Genomic DNA, 19,825 nt, shown 5'->3' on the forward strand with positions numbered 1-19,825 from the left:
AGCCTAACTTCCTGTTTGTCTGTTGCAGAGTTTTTTGCTCAATTGGACTAAACGCTTTAAAGCCAGTGGAGTTGAGGGAATGGACGTTGTGGCACTTCTGAACAAGGCCATCAAAAAGCGTGGGGTAGGTTTGATGTTTTCAAGCATCCTTGCCTGATGCAATGACAATGACAATGAAGTTCAGTCATAAGCAATGATTAGAAATAAATCTGTTGCACCACGGTTGTATAATTGTAACCCTGTGCTTTTTTTCAGGACTATGACGCAGACATCATGGCAGTGGTCAATGACACAGTTGGAACCATGATGACCTGTGGCTTTGATGACCAGCGGTGTGAAGTTGGTATCATCATAGGTAGGACATCCACTTACCTCCCAACAGACAGATACAGCGCTGTTGGATTTCAGTGTTTCCCTTCTCGTCATCCTTTTACCCCAGTTTTGTTCAAGCCGGGCTCTGGCTCATTGGCTACACTCTTAAATCAAATGTTATTTGTTACAAGCGCCGAATACAACGGGTGTAGCCTTTACCGTGAAATGCTTGCTTAAAATAAAAATATTCCGCTTAAAAAAGTTTTTTAAAGGTTTAAATTATTATTATTTTTTATTTTAAAAAAATTGAGTAACACAAGTAATAAAGTAAAACGCACAAGAATGGAGCATCATGAATATACAAAGCTACACTGTATATACAGGAAGTAGTACTCTCGCTACTAATATGTTGTCTCTTGGTGTTTCCTCATTCTCCTTCATTTCTGGATATACAACAGAATTTTAAAACATGCAGTTGTAAATTAAAACTGCAGCCAACACTGTTTATAGGGAATTGAAGTGGATGTCCTGGCCGTTGTTAATGACACAGTGGGAACCATGATGACCTGTGGCTATGACGACCAGCTTTGTGAAGTGGGGGTTGTCATAGGTCAGCCTGGCATTCATTTGCCGCCTTCATTCAGAATGGCTGTTTCATTGTCAGTATTATGAGTCTTTACCTCTAGCTACCCAACAGTCTTTCAATTGAAAGGCATGGGAAACATGTTTTACATTGCCAAAGCAAATGGAATAAACAACAAACACAAGGGAAATAAACAATCAGTAAACATTACAAAAGTTTAAAAATAATAGAGATATTTCAAATGTTATATTATTGGCTGTGTACAGTGTTGTAACATTGTGTATCAGTGTTGAAGGCAGATTCTTCCTCACCATTGCTTCGGTATGTCATCTCAGGCACAGGTACTAATGCTTGTTACATGGAAGAGCTGAGGCACATTGACCTGGTGGAGGGAGACGAGGGCAGGATGTGCATCAACACAGAGTGGGGAGCCTTCGGGGACAATGGGATGCTGGAGGACATTCGCACAGAGTTTGACAGAGAGATTGACCGGGGATCTCTGAATCCAGGAAAACAGCTGTATGTCTGCTGTCATTATTAAACTATAAAGTAGATCTTACCGAGTGACTTGAAGACTTGAAAAGATCAGTCTAGTGTTTTGGTAGTAGTTGTTGTCTTACGTGTTACCTTTTCTCTCAGTGTTTAGTAATGTATTGTATACTTTTCTCTCCAGGTTTGAGAAGATGGTCAGTGGGATGTACATGGGCGAACTTGTGCGACTCATCCTGGTCAAGATGGCCAAAGAAGAATTTTTGTTTGAGGGTCGGATAACCCCTGAACTTCTTACCAAAGGGACAATTGAAACAAAACATGTTTCTGCCATTGAAAAGTAGGTGTCAATCAGTTTTATTTTCCTTTGGGTCCAGACGACTTGTATCATGTTTTAAGACTGCACACTACTACTGTACACCTTTAATGTTATTTACCACCACTGAGCTCATCCCTTCTCGGTACCTGTCATTGTCCAGGAGTAAAGAAGGCCTTACCAAAGCCAAGGAGATCCTAGGTCGCCTAGGTGTAGAACCATCTGCAGATGACTGCATCGCCGTGCAGCACGTATGCACCATAGTCTCCCACAGATCAGCCAACCTCATTGCTGCCACTCTGGGTGGCATCCTCTCCAGGCTAAAGGACAACAAAGGGAATCCTCGTCTTCGCACTACTGTGGGAATCGACGGCTCTCTCTACAAGATGCACCCGCAGTGAGTAGTCTATACCAGAAGAGGGCCCCGTAGATACAGTGATTAGCCTATACCGCTAGAGGGCCCCGTAGATACAGTGATTAGCCTATACCGCTTGAGGGACCCCTGGATGTAGTGTTTAGCCTATACCGCTTGAGGGCCCCCTGGATGCAGTGTTTAGCCTATACCGCTAGAGGGCACCCTGAATACAGTGATTAGCATGTGCCACTAGAGGGCCCTGTGGATACAGTGATTAGGCTATACCACTAGAGGGCCCCCTGGATACAAGGCATAATGTACCTAGCTCTTATTGTGAATCTTAATTGTGTACCTTGATTTGAAGATATGTGATTCTGTCATGGTTTAGGGGTATACTATAATGAACTTTGAAAAAAGAGACACGGATACAGATATCAACGTTATATTTGAAGTACTCGGGCAAAAAGTCTGAGTTGTTGAGTTGCATGAAAGTTTGAGGTACATGTGAGAGTCTAAGGTCAAGATTTTGGTCTGGCTAAGAATCTCCCTGCCCATCTCCTCAGATATGCCCGGCGTCTCCACAAAACCGTCCGCCGCCTAGTTCCTGAGTCAGATGTCCGCTTCCTGCTCTCAGAGAGTGGCAGCTCCAAGGGCGCTGCCATGGTGACCGCCGTGGCCTACCGGCTGGCTGACCAGCGTCGTCAGATCACAGAGACCCTGGATGAGTTCAGACTGACCAATGACCAGCTGCTGGAGGTAAAGAAGAGGATGAGAACGGAGATCCAGAACGGCCTGGGGAAAAAGACCCATGACAGCGCCACCGTCAAGATGTGGCCCACATATGTACGCAGCACACCGGATGGATCAGGTAAGAAAAGTTCAACTGGGATTGAAACTAGTTAGCCGGGCTGTGATTCTACCTGTTGAACACAGTGGTTTAGCTCTGTGACAAAACATTTAGAGATTAATTACATTTTACATGCGTTATAACTCAATGGGAATTTTACACTTCCTCTGGTCTGCCTGCTGTGTATAAAACCACATCAACAGGTTGACAGATCCCCATGCAGTATAAAACCACATCAACAGGTTGACAGATCCCCATGCAGTATAAAACCACATCAACAGGTTGACAGATCCCCATACAGTATAAAACCACATCAACAGGTTGACAGATCCCCATGCAGTATAAAACCACATCAACAGGTTGACAGATCCCCATGCAGTATAAAACCACATCAACAGGTTGACAGATCCCCATGCAGTATAAAACCACATCAACAGGTTGACAGATCCCCATGCAGTATAAAACCACATCAACAGGTTGACAGATATGCAGTATAAAACCACATCAACAGGTTGACAGATCCCCATGCAGTATAAAACCACATCAACAGGTTGACAGATCTCCATGCAGTATAGAACCACATCAACAGGTTGACAGATCCCCATGCAGTATAAAACCACATCAACAGGTTGACAGATCCCCATGCAGTATAAAACCACATCAACAGGTTGACAGATCTCCATGCAGTATAGAACCACATCAACAGGTTGACAGATCCTTAATGCTTTGCCACACTGCTGTATAATGATGGCCTCTTTCCATGTAAGGACATTACATTGTGCATTTTATTGGCTCAGCCCCTCTTGCAGTGCCCTGATTAAGGTCAATGTGTTTCTAAAACTAGCACAATTATTGCACAGCACTCCCACACCTTGATGTAAATCAATCCAATTCTAATGAGAGATTAAACTCTGATAACACACTGCTTGTCTGAGCCCTAATTTCAATTGGCTATGACAGTGGTAACACTTTACATAAAGTGAACAAGTACAATGCATTGTAAGACTTGTCATAAGCTTTTATGAACCATTTATAATCACTTATGTTTTCTAATCGCCTCATAATGAAATGGAAAATCCAATAATATTTTGTTTAATTAAAGATAGTATTCTTATGTTGTGTTTTCCAGAAAAGGGTGATTTCTTGGCTTTGGATTTAGGAGGGACAAACTTTAGAGTGCTGTTAGTAAAGATCCGCAGTGGCAAGCGGCGGACAGTAGAGATGCATAACAAAATATATGCCATTCCTATGGAGGTGATGCAGGGGACCGGAGAGGAGGTGAGTTAGTTTTGGAGTTTCAATAGAGTATGGACTTATCTCATTCTGTACCAAAACAATAAACATTTTCTCACATATTAGAAAAGGTAAACGCAACAGCTTCTATTATATTTCCATAGAAACAATAGAACACACATTAAGCACATTCTAACAGCCAACCTTTGTTACCTATGTAACTTAAGTAAATGTTACATGTGCTTGTTGAAACATACCCTCCATTTCCCCCCCTCTAGCTCTTTGACCACATTGTCCAGTGCATATCTGACTTCCTGGACTACATGGGCATGAAGAACACCCGCCTGCCTCTGGGCTTCACCTTCTCGTTCCCGTGTAGACAAACCAGCCTGGATGCGGTGAGCTGACTGCATCCTTTACAGCAAGGTTTCTTAAACTAGGGGTCGGATGAGGTGTAAAGTAATCAGCCATTCATCAGCTTTTTACATCTCAGACATATTGTTCACAACTTGCTCATTGCTGTGTGTGTGTGTGTGTGTGTGTGTGTGTGTGTGTGTGTGTGTGTGTGTGTGTGTGTGTGTGTGTGTGTGTGTGTGTGTGTGTGTGTGTGTGTGTGTGTGTGTGTGTGTGTGTGTGTGTGTAGTGTACATGCATACATAAAGTTGAAGTCAGAAATTTACATACACTTAGGTTGGAGTCCTTAAAACTCGTTTTTCAAATACTCCACAAATTTCTTGTTAACAAACTATAGTTTTGGCAAGTCGGTTAGGACATCTACTTTGTGCATGACACAAGTAATTTTTCCAACAATTGTTTACAGACAGATTATTTCACTTATAATTCCCTGTATCACAATTCCAGGTGTACCTGTGGATGTATTTCAAGGCCTTCAAGGCCTACCTTCAAACTCAGTGCCTCTTTGCTTCACATCATGGGAAAATCAAAAGAAATCAGCCAAGACCTCAGGAAAAAAAATTGTATACCTCCACAAGTCTGGTTCATCCTTAGGAGCAATTTCCAAATGCCTGAAGGTACCACGTTCATCTGTACAAACAATAGTACGCAAGTATAAACACCTTGGGAACAAGCAGCTGTCATACCGCTCAGAAAGGAGATGTGTTCTGTCTCCACTTTGGTGCAAGAAGTGCAAATCAATCCCAGAACAAAAGTAAAGGACCTTGTGAAGATGCTGAAGGAAACAGGTACAAAAGTATCTATATCCACAGTAAAACGAGTCCTATATTGACATGACCTGAAAGGCCGCTCAGCAAGGAAGAAGCAACTGCTCCAAAACCGGCATAAAAAAGCCAGACTACGGTTTGCAACTGCACATGGCGACAAATATCGTACTTTTTGGAGAAATGTCCTCTGGTCTGATGAAACAAAAATAGAACTGTTTGGCCATAATGACCATCGTTATGTTTGGAGGAAAAAGGGGGAGGCTTGCAAGCTGAAGAACACCATCCCAACCGTGAAGCACGGGGGTGGCAGCATCATGTTGTGGGGGTGCTTTGCTGCAGGACGGACTGGTGCACTTCACAAAATAGATGGCATCATGAGGGAAAATTGTGGATATATTGAAGCAACATCTCAAGACATCAGTCAGGAAGTTAAAGCTTGGTCGCAAATGGGTCTTCCAAATGGACAATGATCCCAAGCATACTTCCAAAGTTGTGGCAAAATGGCTTAACGACAGCAAAGTCAAGGTATTGGAGTGGCCATCACAAAGCCCTGACCGCAATCCCATAGAAAATTTGTGGGCAGAATTGAAAAAGCGTGTGCGAGCAAGGAGGCCTACAAATATGACTCAGTTACACCAGCTCTGTCAGGAGGAATGGGCCAAAATTCACCCAACTTATTGTGGGAAGCTTGTGGAAGGCTACCTGAAACGTTTGACCCAAGTTAAGCAATTTACCAGCAATGCTACCAAATACTAATTGAGTGTATGTAAACGTCTGACCCCCTGGGAATGTGATGAAAGAAATAAAAGCTGAAATAAATAATAACTATTATTCTGACATTTCACATTCTTAAAATAAAGTGGTGATCCTAACTGACCTAAGACAGGGGATTTTTACTAAGATTAAATGTCAGGAATTGTGAAAAACTGAGTTTAAATGTATTTGGCTGTGGTCTATATAGACTTCCGACTTCAGCTACTGTGTGTGTGTATGTATGTGTATATATATATATATATATATATATATATATATATATATATATATATATATATATATATATATATATATATATATATATATATATATATATATATATATATATATATATACACGCTCTCTGACCTCATTCAGGGCGTGGCTACATACTATGAACAGTTTATAGGAGAAAGATTCTCTTATCCCCCTTAAAATCACATTCTAATCTTAACAAATGTTTCATATTATATGTACAACCTATTGGATGGAAACTTGACAGATATATATATATATATATATATATATATATATATATATATATATATATATATATAATATCGCTCTCTCTATATATGTTAGAGAGAGATTTAATACCACCACAAAACTAAGGCAGGATCCCCATTTTAAATTTTGCGCCGATTTTCTTCATTTTAGGCTCAAAAGAAGTGCATTGTTTGTCCTGTTGCATGTTTTATAAAGATAGTAGCTAATATATTAATTTATTGAGTGTCAAACAAACCTCTAAGTCTTGACACAGTGTGTGTGTGTGTGTGTGTGTGTGTGTGTGTGTGTCAGTGTGTGTGTGAATCACTAATAGAACATCCCTGTGTCTTTGTTCAGGGCATCCTGGTCACCTGGACCAAAGGATTCAAGGCCACTGACTGTGAAGGGGAGAATGTTGTGGGGCTTCTCAGAGAGGGGATTAAACGGAGAGAGGTAAGTAGAGAGGTGGCATGATTCTTTAACCTCAGCCCGGACCTGAGCAGGAAAATCTCTTGGCCCTAGATATAACGAAGGCCCCTGCTGTAAGTGGCTGTTCTTTGGGTATATAATATATACAAGCTGAGATCATATGGGCATATATTGACAATCAAAAGTTGCTGGAGGCAGCTCTTTTTGTTTGTTTTTACCATGATTTAGAAAGTTGTGATACAATATTTGTCAGTGGTATTTCTATAAATTCAGTTCTGCTCATCTCCCCATTGCATATGTTTCCCAAAGACGTCCTGTACATGTGATTTTACAACTGTGTTTACTTCAGGAGTTTGACTTGGACGTAGTGGCAGTAGTGAACGACACAGTTGGGACCATGATGACATGTGCATATGAAGAAGCCACCTGTGAGGTTGGCCTAATTGCAGGTTGGTCATCTGTTTTCAGACACATTCATATTGCTGATTCGAAATGATTTCTGCCTAATGATAGAGCATGGGCAGGAAATGGACACGCACACACTGTTGACTGTTCCTGTGTCTTCGCAAAGTATTGTGGAGCCCTCAACAGTGTCCAGGTGTATCGATTTATTTTCTATGATGTACATTTTGTTTCCTGCACCTGGCAAAGGGCAGTACTTTCAAAACTAATTCTAGACCATGGCAATATAGATTTGAGCAACGGAGAGGACAAGTGAAAGTAGGAATGATCAGAATAACAGCTGATTGCGAGAGTAACAATGTCCCTATATCTAGACAACTACAGAACATTATTATTATTATTGTTTTTGGTCGGAACCAGCCCTCCTCTGAAAGGCTGAGATATTTGACTCAGGACAGCTAATCAGATGTAACAGTGATTGTCTGAGACGGGAGTTTATTTTACCCTTGTGTTGGTATTCAGGATTTGGACCACAATGGACAAGAGTTGCAGCTCGTGAGATTATTTCTTCACCTCGTGTTGAGGTCCAAAATTCCAACCATTTAAAAAATGTAGCTCCTGGCTCACATTTCCTGGTCTCTGAGATTCAACGTTTAAACCACTTTAGACGTGGGCTGCAACTCCCTGTCTTTCTTGGTCTAATGTTACTTTCTGTTGCCAATCCTTTTATGCACTCTCGTCAAAAGGGGACGGTTCTGTCAGTCTGACACGCTCTCTGACCTCATTCAGGGCGTGGCTACATACTATGAACAGTTTATAGGAGAAAGATTCTCTTATCCCCCATAAAATCACATTCTAATCTTAACAAATGTTTCATATTATATGTACAACGTATTGGATGGAAACTTGACAGATAAAGGGGATACACTTTCCAAGTTACAGTATTTTGTCCATACAATTTTGTTATGTAATCACTGACCATTCCCCACATTGTTATGTTAGAAATATTGTTCCAGTATCCACTTTTGACCGTGTTCGAATTTTGGCATGAAAACTGTCTGTGAATCAAAGACATTCCTTTGGTTGATACCAAAGGGGGAGACAGAGCCCCCCCCCCTTCTTCCTGCAATTTACAACCGGGTGTGTGTGACCTGTCAAACCGGCCCAGTTCCCTCTTCCCCTATTCTGTGGGTGAGCGAAGGTCTGATTATTGTCAATCATTGCCAAGCTGATCTGACCCATTGTGATCATCACAGGACAGTCATAACAACATGTATGGTTTGTGGTTTCAGGAACTGGCAGCAACGCCTGTTACATGGAGGAGATGAGGAACATTGAGACGGTGGAGGGAGATGTGGGGAGGATGTGTGTCAACATGGAGTGGGGCGCCTTCGGGGACAACGGCTGTCTGGATGACATCAGGACAGAATATGACAGAGCTGTGGATGACTTATCACTCAACCCTGGCAAGCAGAGGTGACTGGGCTGCTCTCTCTTTATTTGATATTGAATAGTCTTGTTATTAGAGATCTAGATATATGTAATTGATTATGTTTTTTTTTATCTCAGGTATGAGAAGATGTGCAGTGGTATGTATCTAGGGGAGATTGTGCGAAACATCCTGATTGACTTGACGAAGCGTGGCTTCCTCTTCAGAGGGCAGATATCAGAGACCCTAAAGACCAGAGGCATTTTCGAAACTAAATTCCTCTCCCAGATTGAAAGGTTGGCAGCCATATTGAATCTGCGATTGAAATGGTGTCATAACTACCTTTTGTTGTGTAATGGTCTCAACAAAATGTCTTCATTTTCCCTTCAGTGACCGCTTGGCACTACTGCAGGTGAGGTCCATTCTGCAGCAGCTAGGTCTGGACAGCACATGTGATGACAGTATCATTGTCAAGGAGGTGTGTGGTACAGTGTCTCACCGGGCGGCCCAGCTCTGTGGAGCTGGAATGGCCGCCGTCGTCGACAAAATACGAGAGAACCGCGGGCTGGACCAAATGGACATCACCGTGGGGGTGGACGGAACGCTCTACAAGCTTCATCCACAGTGAGTAATAATGATGTGATTGCAATTGGCTTGTAATAACATGTATCACAGTCATTGACTGAGTTATTCGAGTTGACAATGATATTATGGTGAATGTTGAGAATGTGCCAGCAATGGTTGTGTAGTTTTATTGCAGTTATAAAATAAAAATTGTATAGCTCATCTTCGTTCTATTCTCCTTTATCAAGTTCTACATCTTCATTGATTTACTTTCAGTGTAACAATAGCATGAACAAAGTTAAGTGTGTTATACGAGACCAACCATGTCTTTTTCTATCCCTTCACAGCTTCTCGGGAATCATGAACCAGACAGTGAAAGAGTTGGCCCCTAAGTGCAATGTCAACTTCTTTCTCTCTGAGGACGGGAGTGGCAAGGGTGCAGCCCTCATCACCGCTGTGGGATGTCGCATGCGTGAGCAGGAGGAGAAGAGCTGAGTCTGTTTGGCCTGCCCCCCTCCTCGTCCTCTTCCACCTCTCCTTACACATGGTTAGAGAGGTATGCTACAGTATGTGTCCAATAAAATTAGATTTTATGATTTGATTTAACGATGACGCTGCTCAAGTGTCTGCCACTCTGCTTCAGACACAACCCGTTGTGGGCACCAATGACGGAACATTACATGCTTCTAAACCATTTAAATCTTACACCTGCTATTACCAGCCTTTTTCCTGTTTGTGTTGGTCTGCTGTACCGGATGGAAGGAACTGGGCTCTGTTTGATTCAGTCTTATTTGTGATGTTAGAACACTGCTGTAGGTATTTGGGGCTATTGTAAGAGAAGAAAGGGAATATTTCTGCTTTGAATGTCTTGTACTTTGCCTAGGTATGTAAAATGTTATTTATTTTATAGTGTGGATGTTTTGACATAATGAGTGATAGGGGATAATCATTGTAAGGTTAAAGATCTCTATTGCAAAATTGAGTTTTATTTTTAACATTGCATTCTTCTGTAAGTATTTCCAAAATGTCAAATGTCAACTTTTCTTTTGTTTGATAGAATTTCTAGGGTTGTCATGAATGCACCATTGTTCCTTGACCTTTGAGTATATTTTCATTGCACAAGCTTGTTCAAAAGTCAGCCACCCTGTAGGATTTGTTCCTTAATACATTGCTTTGGCAGTCTTTGTGAAACCTCTCAGGTTTAGTCATATTAAGTAAATGTAAAAAATCATGCTTTTTACCTAACAACTCCTCCTGAAAACCAGCTCTCTAAAGCAACTGGATCAATAAAAGTGTCTTTTGTGAACAAGATAATGACTTGAATTCCAACAGTGTACAATGTCAAATTAAAAAAAGATGCTTATAACAGAATAAAGGGAACAAAATAGGAGTATAAGTTTGCATACTGCAGTTGAATGTTTGAGTCTTACTGTACAAAAATGACAGAACATGATAAATGATAGAACATGATAAATGATAGAACATGATAAATGATAGAACATGATAAATGATAGAACATGATAAATGATAGAACATGATAAATGATAGAACATGATAAATGATAGAACATGATAAATGATAGAACATGATAAATGCTAGAACATGATAAATGCTTGCCTTATTTGGTGTCAGATGTCTAGAATACATTTATTTTGTACAATTATAGAGATGCACTAAAGCTGGTCCAAATGATGCAATGGGATTAAATGAAACTTTATTTTGATGTGCAAGCAAATATGAAGCTTTTACTTATCTTTGAATATCTATGTTAATTATCATGACAATACTTTTTTCCAATAAAGGTCGACTTCCTTTCTGAGCTTTTGTTCATGAAATGTTCCAGTGACGTTATAGTTAGGACATTGATAATATAATACAGACAGTTAAGCTCATGGACAAGGATGCTATGTTAGCAACAGCCATATTTTTGTTGTTTTGTCAAATAATTTCACTTACATGTCTAAAGCTATATATATTTTTCAGTTATGGTTACGTTAAAATAGCATTCTGTATATTAGCAAGATGTTATGAAGAAATAACTTAACACAAACTTTACACTCAAAAGTAATTTATGAAATAAATACACTGGCATTATGCTACTATCTTAAGGTGGAAAGTTATCTCACTTAAATCGTCTATTATCAACAGCCGTAATTAATTTCTAAAGTCACCAGCATATTCTAATAATGCACAGTGTAACATTTTACAATACAAACAATTCCTCAGTGGGGTGACTTTTCTATGCTACATTACACTATATCAATATCAACTACACAAAACAAAACCTACATCATTTGACAAGCAGCAAAACATGTAGCGGGATATAAATGTAAATTACATTTTTGAGCACATCGCAAGGACACATTGAAAGTACTCTTTATGGAACAAAACTAAAATTAAATACACACTGTGACATCCAACAAAGGCAATAGTTACCAAATATCACATGATCCTTTTTAAATTCACATGCTTTGTGATTGGCTGTTTTCATGTTGTACACAATTATTGATGTTTTTTCTCTGACTTCATTGTGCCATTGAATACTCCCCAAGACTATTTCAATTGTACTACCTTGCACTGACAAACACTTGTTGAAAAGCTTATTTCAACATTTTACACCATAGCTGCAAACATGGGCTCTGTGGAACACGACATCTGTCCCTGAGAACTCTTTCAATCTGCTTGCCACAAAATCTGTCTGCTCAACGGTTTCCTATTCGAGTTATCTAAAAACTACTTAAAAGTTGTTGCCTCGAAACAAGTCAAGTTCTGTGCTATATTGATTTTGGTGACAGTTATATGGCTGTAGAAGAGGTTGCAGACATGGCTATAGGACAATCCGACTTGTGAACATAATCCCGAGCTGTGTATTTCCGCTTTCCATATCTGTTGTCTGTAGCTTGTGAGGTGTGGAAACACTCTGCTGCTTTTATCAATTTGTTTTGTTTCTTTTTAGGCTGTTGCTCTGCCTGTCTGTCTGCTATGTGTTGCTTGTCCTATATTGCTCTGTCTGTCTGTTTGCTACGTGTTGCTTGTCCTATGTTGCTCTGTCTGTCTGCTACGTGTTGCTTGTCCTATATTGCTCTGTCTGTCTGTTTGCTACGTGTTGCTTGTCCTATATTGCTCTGTGTCTGTCTGTTTGCTACGTGTTGCTTGTCCTATATTGCTCTGTGTCTGTCTGTTTGCTACGTGTTGCTTGTCCTATGTTGCTCTGTCTGTCTGCTACGTGTTGCTTGTCCTATGTTGCTCTGTCTGTCTGCTACGTGTTGCTTGTCCTATATTGCTCTGTCTGTCTGTTTGCTACGTGTTGCTTGTCCTATGTTGCTCTGTCTGTCTGCTACGTGTTGCTTGTCCTATATTGCTCTGTCTGTCTGTTTGCTACGTGTTGCTTGTCCTATATTGCTCTGTGTCTGTCTGTTTGCTACGTGTTGCTTGTCCTATGTTGCTCTGTCTGTCTGCTACGTGTTTCTTGTCCTATGTTGCTCTGTCTGTCTGCTACGTGTTGCTTGTCCTATGTTGCTCTGTCTGTCTGCTACGTGTTTCTTGTCCTATGTTGCTCTGCAAGTGCTCACTGCTCATTGTCTGCCTGTACTGTTATTGGAATAATAACCTGGGTTCACTTGCACATTTCACAATATGGTCTACAAAGTCAGGTGACACACAACATAAACCAATATTACACTAAAACAACACAAATAATAACACTACCTTAATACTGCAACAGATAAGGCTTGGTGCTTCTACCATGGGAGTTACCTTTCCTATTCTTCCTTCCCATTGGGGCAGCAGGTAGCCTAGTGGTTAGAGTGTTGGGCCAGTAAATGAAACCTGCCCTTGAGCAAGGCACTTATCCTCAATTTGCTCCAGGGGGCCGTACTTCTATGTCTGACCCTGTAAAATAACACATTTCACAGCACCTATTTGGTGTGTGTGTGACGATAAAGGTGTTTGGTGCGACTGACTGATGGACTGTACACAATAATAACATGATTTGTTTCACTTCTCCTACCAGCTGAGCTCATGAGCTTTAGCATGTCCTCATGTCCTCAGCTTTTCATGAGCTTGACTGGGGTGTGGTCATCTTGTTAGGTGGAGTTGTGGTGGACCACAGTGCTGTTGGTGTTGTCAGTGCGATAGCTACGGGTCATCCTGAAGGTCCGTGTGTGCTGTAGCTCCATCTTGTCCTCCTCCGACACCTTGATGAAAGGGACCCAGCTGAAAGCGTGACGGAACCCTGAGCGAAACCTAGAAAAGAGAGATTCCAATGGGAATATCACAAAGCAAGATCAGCAAGTTAGCCAGCTAACTTTGATAAACATTTAGAATTAACTCTTGCATTTCTGCTTCATTAATAAAAGTTCAGCTTGAATGTGGGTTTTAGGTTGTTGAATCTATGATACAGTATCATACCACTTCCACAAGATGAGTGTAGTGATGTGGCCTAGCTGTACCTTTGGTTGTGATGTGGCCTAGCTTTACCTTTGGTTGTGATGTGGCCTAGCTTTACCTTTGGTTGTGATGTGGCCTAGCTTTACCTTTGGTTGTGATGTGGCCTAGCTTTACCTTTGGTTGTGATGTGGCCTAGCTTTACCTTTGGTTGTGATGTGGCCTAGCTGTACCTTTGGTTGTGATGTGGCCTAGCTTTACCTTTGGTTGTGATGTGGCCTAGCTTTACCTTTGGTTGTGATGTGGCCTAGCTTTACCTTTGGTTGAGGCAGCAGTAGATGATGGGGTTGTACATGGTGGAACTCATGGCCAGCCAGAAGATGGCCAGGTAGATCTGCTGGATGTACGTCTGCATGTAGATCTCAATGTTGAAGCTGCCCAGGATGAAGTAGATGTGGTAGGGCAGCCAGCACAGGGCAAAGGTCGTCACCACCACTATCATCATCTTCACCACCTACAGGGAGCACAACACAACACACTGACAGCACAGCACACTGAGACAACACAACACCCTGAGACAGCCCAACACACTGACAGCCCAGCACACTGAGACAACACAACACCCTGAGACAGCCCAACATACTGACAGCCCAGCACACTGAGACAACACAACACACTGAGACAGCCCAATACACTGAGACAGCCCAACACACTGAGACAACACAACACACTGAGACAACACAACACACAGAAACAGCCCAACATACTGAGACAGCACAACACCCTGAGACAGCCCAACATACTGAGACAGCCCAACACACTGAGACAGCCCAATACACTGAGACAGCCCAACACACTGAGACAACACAACACACTGAGACAACACAACACACAGAAACAGCCCAACACACTGAGACAACACAACACCCTGAGACAGCCCAACATACTGACAGCCCAGCACACTGAGACAACACAACACACTGAGACAGCCCAATACACTGAGACAGCCCAACACACTGAGACAACACAACACACAGAAACAGCCCAACACACTGAGACAACACAGAGCACTGAGACAGCACAACACACTGAGACAACACAGAGCACTGAGATAGCACAACACACTGAGACAGCCCAACACACTGAGACAACACAGAGCACTGAGACAGCACAACACACTGAGACAGCCCAACACACTGAGACAACACAGAGCACTGAGACAGCCCAACACACAGAGACAGCACAGAACACTGAGACAACACACTGACAGCCCAGCACACTGAGACAACACAACACACTGAGGCAGCCCAACACACTGAGACAGCCCAACACACTGAGACAGCCCAACACACTGAGACAGCCCAGCACACTGAGACAGCCCAGCACACTGAGACAGCCCAGCACACTGAGACAGCCCAGCACACTGAGACAGCCCAACACACTGAGACAGCCCAGCACACTGAGACAGCCCAGCACACTGAGACAGCCCAGCACACTGAGACAGCCCAACACACTGAGACAGCACAGCACACTGAGACAGCCCAACACACTGAGACAGCCCAACACACTGAGACAACACAGCACACTGAGAAAGCCCAACACACTGAGACAGCCGAACACACTGAGACAGCCCAACACACTGAGACAACACACTGAGACAGCAGAGCATCTCTGATACCATGGCATTACATGCACCAGACCTGGGTCTAAACTCTTGATTTAGTGCAGCTCAAGCTATTGAAGTGTTTGTCTTTGTTTGGTATGCATATGCAATGACCATACTGGTAGAATACTGGACGCAGTGCTTTCAGTAAATAGAGATACATAGAGAACACAGGTTATTATAAACTATTCAGTCAAGGCTTTGCATCAATAGGACATAGCTGACCTTGTGTTTGGCCTGGATCTGGTTCTGGAAGTGGTCTGAGGCCTCCCCCGGTATCTCACTGCCCCACAGTGTCTGGCCAATAAGGCTGTAGGTGACCAACATCACCAGCAGGGGGAGCAGATAGATCAGTATGATCAAAGCTATCTGGTATCTGTGAGACAAATATTGAAGGTCAAGTATTACAGATACAAATATGTGATAACGTGGGCTTGGGCTTGAAACATCCTTTTCTATTAGAGACTTTGAAGTATTGAACATAAAAAAATTAAGCATGTATTTCTGCACACAATGTATATTTACTCCATGTGTAACTCTGTGTTGTTGTCTGTTCACACTGCTATGCTTTATCTTGGCCAGGTCGCAGTTGTAAATGAGAACTTGTTCTCAACTGGCCTACCTGGTTAAATAAAGGTGAAATAAAAAATAAAATAAAAAAGGTGCTATCTAGAACCAAACAGGGTTATTTGGCTGTCCCCATAGGAGAACACTTCGAAGGGCCCATTTTGGTTCCAGGCAGAACCCTTTTGGGTTCCATATAGAACCCTTTCCACATAAGGGTCTAATCTACATGGACCTAAAAAAAGAGTACTACCTGGCAACAAAAAGGGTTCTCCTATGAGGACATCCGCAGAACCCTTTTGGAACCCTTTTTTCTAAGAGTGTACATTTAGACCAGAGTTGGGCAACACCAGTCCTTGGGGTCCGGAGTGGTGTCACACTTTCCCCCCATCCCTAGCAAACACAGCTAATTAAACTAATTATATTCTAAACTCAAGATCATGATTAGTTGATTATTGGAGTCTCATGTGTTTGCTGGGGCTGGGGCAAAAGTGTGACACCAATTAGGCCCCCGAGGACTGGAGTTGCCCATCCCTGATCTAGACAGTCACATTACTGAGAACGGTACTGTGGGTGTCTCACGTGAGATGGTGTTTCCCACCATAGTCATCAGGCCAGTTGACGAAACAGAGAGTCCGTGGTGGATAGTACTCGGTGACAGAGTAGTAACACTGGGGGAATGCCAGGGAGAATGCCACCGCCCAGATGACACCAATCACAATCTTGGTAGACGTGGAGGATAGCCTTAGTTTCAAAGGGTAGATTATGGCCATGTATCTGTGGAAGAGAACCAAGCAAAGGTCAGGTACAGTCCGAGACCTATTACAGTGCATGTCATTGGCTGCTTAGACCGCTGAAGACTGAAATGTTCAGAAAACCCTGAATGAATGGGAGGGTCCTCATTCTGTAATAAACTCAGCAAAAAAAGAAGCGTCCTCTCACTGTCAACTGCGTTTATTTTCAGCAAACTTAACATGTGTAAATATTTCTATGAACATAAGATTCAACAACTGAGACATAACCTGAACAGGTTCCACAGACATGTGACTAACATAAATGGAATAATGTGTCCCTGAACAAAGGTCATCAAAATCAAAAGTAACAGTCAGTATCTGTTGTGGCCACCAGCTGCATTAAGTACTGCAGTGCATCTCCTCCTCATGGACTGCACCAGATGTGCCAGTTCTTGCTGTCAGATGTTACCCCACTCTTCCACCAAAGCACCTGCATGTTCCCGGACATTTCTGGGGGGGAATGAGCGAAGAGCCCTCACCCTCTGATACAACAGGTCCCAGACGTACTCAATGGGATTGAGATCCGGGCTCTTCGCTGGCCATGGCAGAACACTGACATTCCTGTCTTGCAGGAAATCACACACAGAACGAGCAGTATGGCTGGTGGCATTGTCATGCTGGAGGGTCACGTCAGGATGAGCCTGCAGGAAGGGTACCACATGAGGAAGGAGGATGTCTTCCCTGTAACGCACAGCATTTAGATTGCCTGCAAAGACAACAAACTCAGTCCAAAGATGCTGTGACACACCGCCCAAGACCATGATGGACCCTCCACCTCCAAATCGATCCCGCTCCAGAGTACAGGCCTCGGTGTCAAGCTCATTCCTTCGCCGATAAACGCGAATCCGACCATCGCCCCTGCCTGGTAGGACAAAACCGCGACACGTCAGTGAAGAGAACTTTTTGCCAGTCCTGTCTGGTCCAGCGACGGTGGGTTTGTGCCCATAGGCGGTGATGTTGCCGGTGATGTCTGGTGAGGACCTGCCTTACAACATTCCTACAAGCCCTCAGTTCAGTCTCTCTCAGCCTATTGCGGCCAGTCTGAGCACTGATGGAGGGATTGTACATTCCTGGTGTAACTCGGGCAGTTGTTGTTGCCATCCTGTACCTGTCCTGCAGGTGTGATGTTCAGATGTACCGATCCTGTGTAGGTGTTGTTACGCGTGGTCTGCCACTGCGAGGACAATCAGCTGTCCGTCCTGTCTCCCTGTAGCGCCGTCTTAGGCGTCTCACAGTACGGACATTGCAATTTATTGCCCTGGCCACACCTGCAGTCCTCATGCCTCCTTGCAGCATGCCTAAGGCACATTCACGCAGATGAGCAGGGATCCTGGGCATCTTTCTTTTGGTGTTTTTCAGAGTCAGTAGGCCTCTAGTGTCCTAAGTTTTCATAACTGTGACCTTAATTGCCTACCTTCTGTAAGCTGTTAGTGTCACAGGTGCATGTTCATTAATTGTTTATGGGTCATTGAACAAGCATGGGAAACAGTGTATAAACCCTTTACAATGAAGATCTGTGAAGTTATTTGGATTTTTACAAATTATCTTTGAAAGACCAGGGTCCTGAAAAAGGGACGTTACTTTTTTTGATGAGTTTATATGACATGACATAACTTCTGTTCATGAGAGCTTTGAAAACAGCAATGTCTACAATACAACCTTAGTTTGAACTCATTAACATTTTTATAATTGAAGAATACAAAAAGGATGTGGTGCTGATTTCAGGGTGATGTTACAACCAGAATTAACCGGCTGTCAACGAAATATCTGATTGAATGTCATTAATATCGTGAAAAAACACACACACACACACATTGAGTGGGAGTGAAACAGAGAGATTTTAAGGAAATGTATAACACAAAAGTTAAACAGCATATATCCATAGTTATTTGCAGAATAATATACGAATTGTCCCGATATCAACAGAATGTGTATTTAGGTAGGCTAGCGCGCTCTTTTATGCGCGCACAGACATGCACTGTGGTGAACACACAAGACGATAAAACCCGGTGAAGCGATAAATTGAATATATAAAAAAATCTCGTGTTGTTAAGCAAATTAAAGCAGCATCAGAATTATAATTATAATCTCTTATCATCTCCAGTGTTCTGTAGGCTATATTGGAAAAAAGTATTAATATAAATCAGAAATATAATTAAAAATCTGCATGTGAAGATTATTGTATTAATGTCCACTTCAATGACAAGTAGCTTCATTTGGCATGTATCTGAGTGATACAGACATTGATGATAAGATTGATTATATGTCTTCTTGGGAACGTGCGTAATTTGAAGACATTCACCATGGTTTGAGTGGAAATTGCATTTTTTTTTATTTCCCTTGACAATTATGTGGTCTCTACCGACTAGATCAGTCTGTTTCACGTAAATAGCAAGTCTCGTATGTTCTTACCGGTCAACCGCAATAGCTGCCATAGAATAAACGCTTGAGCACATTGCTGTGATGGGATAGAAGTTCTGAAACCTACAGTATCCCAACCCGAAGTACCAGTTGCTGTGTGTAGCATAAACAAAATTGAAGACAGTGTTGAAAGTAGCCATTGACAAGTCCGAGAATGCAAGATTTACTATAAAATAGTTAGTCACTGTCCTCATTCTTTTGTGGGCCAAAATTATCCAAATTACAGTGACATTTCCTGTGACGGACACAATCACTATCAGTGAATAAGCAATTGCCCACAATGCCACTTGCCAATCCGGCTGTTCAAAACGATTGTTTGTCGTCTTGTTTCCATAACCCTGAAAATGTATGGTTGTTGAAAGGTTAACCGGTTCCGACGTTGTTGTAGCCATCTCTATATCACACTAGACAAAATCCCTTTAGCGTTTTGGGCAATGAATGATTAGTTCCGATGTCCGCTTCTTGAACAAAAATCGCAATTCAAAACCATTCAGGTGTTGTGAAGTCCAAGGACCCTCTCTGGCTCTCCTGCTATTTTTGAAATGCGCTTCATGGCCACAGAACTTTGTCAGACTTGCCAGTGGCTGCGTGCGTAAAGCTGAGCTGCCAGCGGTGATT

At 42.3% G+C, this 19,825-nt stretch overlaps 2 protein-coding genes across 4 annotated transcripts in view; one reads left to right on the forward strand and one right to left on the reverse strand.

The window, feature by feature from the left end:
* LOC112224663 (hexokinase-1) overlaps positions 1–11,198 on the forward strand; it is a 38,094-nt gene extending 26,896 nt beyond the window's left edge. For all 3 annotated transcript variants that reach the window (XM_024388356.2, XM_024388355.2, XM_024388354.2), the window contains exons 5-18: positions 29–124; positions 256–355; positions 1,231–1,414; positions 1,569–1,724; positions 1,864–2,097; positions 2,619–2,923; positions 4,032–4,180; positions 4,414–4,533; positions 6,913–7,008; positions 7,334–7,433; positions 8,679–8,862; positions 8,956–9,111; positions 9,206–9,439; positions 9,727–11,198. In XM_024388356.2, coding sequence (XP_024244124.1) covers positions 29–124; positions 256–355; positions 1,231–1,414; positions 1,569–1,724; positions 1,864–2,097; positions 2,619–2,923; positions 4,032–4,180; positions 4,414–4,533; positions 6,913–7,008; positions 7,334–7,433; positions 8,679–8,862; positions 8,956–9,111; positions 9,206–9,439; positions 9,727–9,874 — 2,262 coding nt within the window. In that variant the 3' untranslated portion in view covers positions 9,875–11,198. The remainder of the gene's footprint in view (positions 1–28; positions 125–255; positions 356–1,230; positions 1,415–1,568; positions 1,725–1,863; positions 2,098–2,618; positions 2,924–4,031; positions 4,181–4,413; positions 4,534–6,912; positions 7,009–7,333; positions 7,434–8,678; positions 8,863–8,955; positions 9,112–9,205; positions 9,440–9,726) is intronic.
* A 1,620-nt stretch (positions 11,199–12,818) lies between these two features.
* Positions 12,819–19,825, reverse strand: LOC112224667 (neuromedin-K receptor). The gene is made up of 5 exons (XM_024388359.2): positions 19,199–19,825; positions 16,575–16,769; positions 15,654–15,804; positions 14,083–14,279; positions 12,819–13,624 (listed from the first exon to the last, which is right to left on the reverse strand). Exons 1-5 carry the CDS (start codon positions 19,597–19,599, stop codon positions 13,465–13,467), a joined length of 1,104 nt encoding a protein of 367 aa, XP_024244127.1. The 5' UTR covers positions 19,600–19,825; the 3' UTR covers positions 12,819–13,464.

This window comes from Oncorhynchus tshawytscha, linkage group LG25 (genome assembly GCF_018296145.1).
Source record: "Oncorhynchus tshawytscha isolate Ot180627B linkage group LG25, Otsh_v2.0, whole genome shotgun sequence".
Classification (NCBI taxonomy): Eukaryota; Metazoa; Chordata; class Actinopteri; order Salmoniformes; family Salmonidae; genus Oncorhynchus; species Oncorhynchus tshawytscha.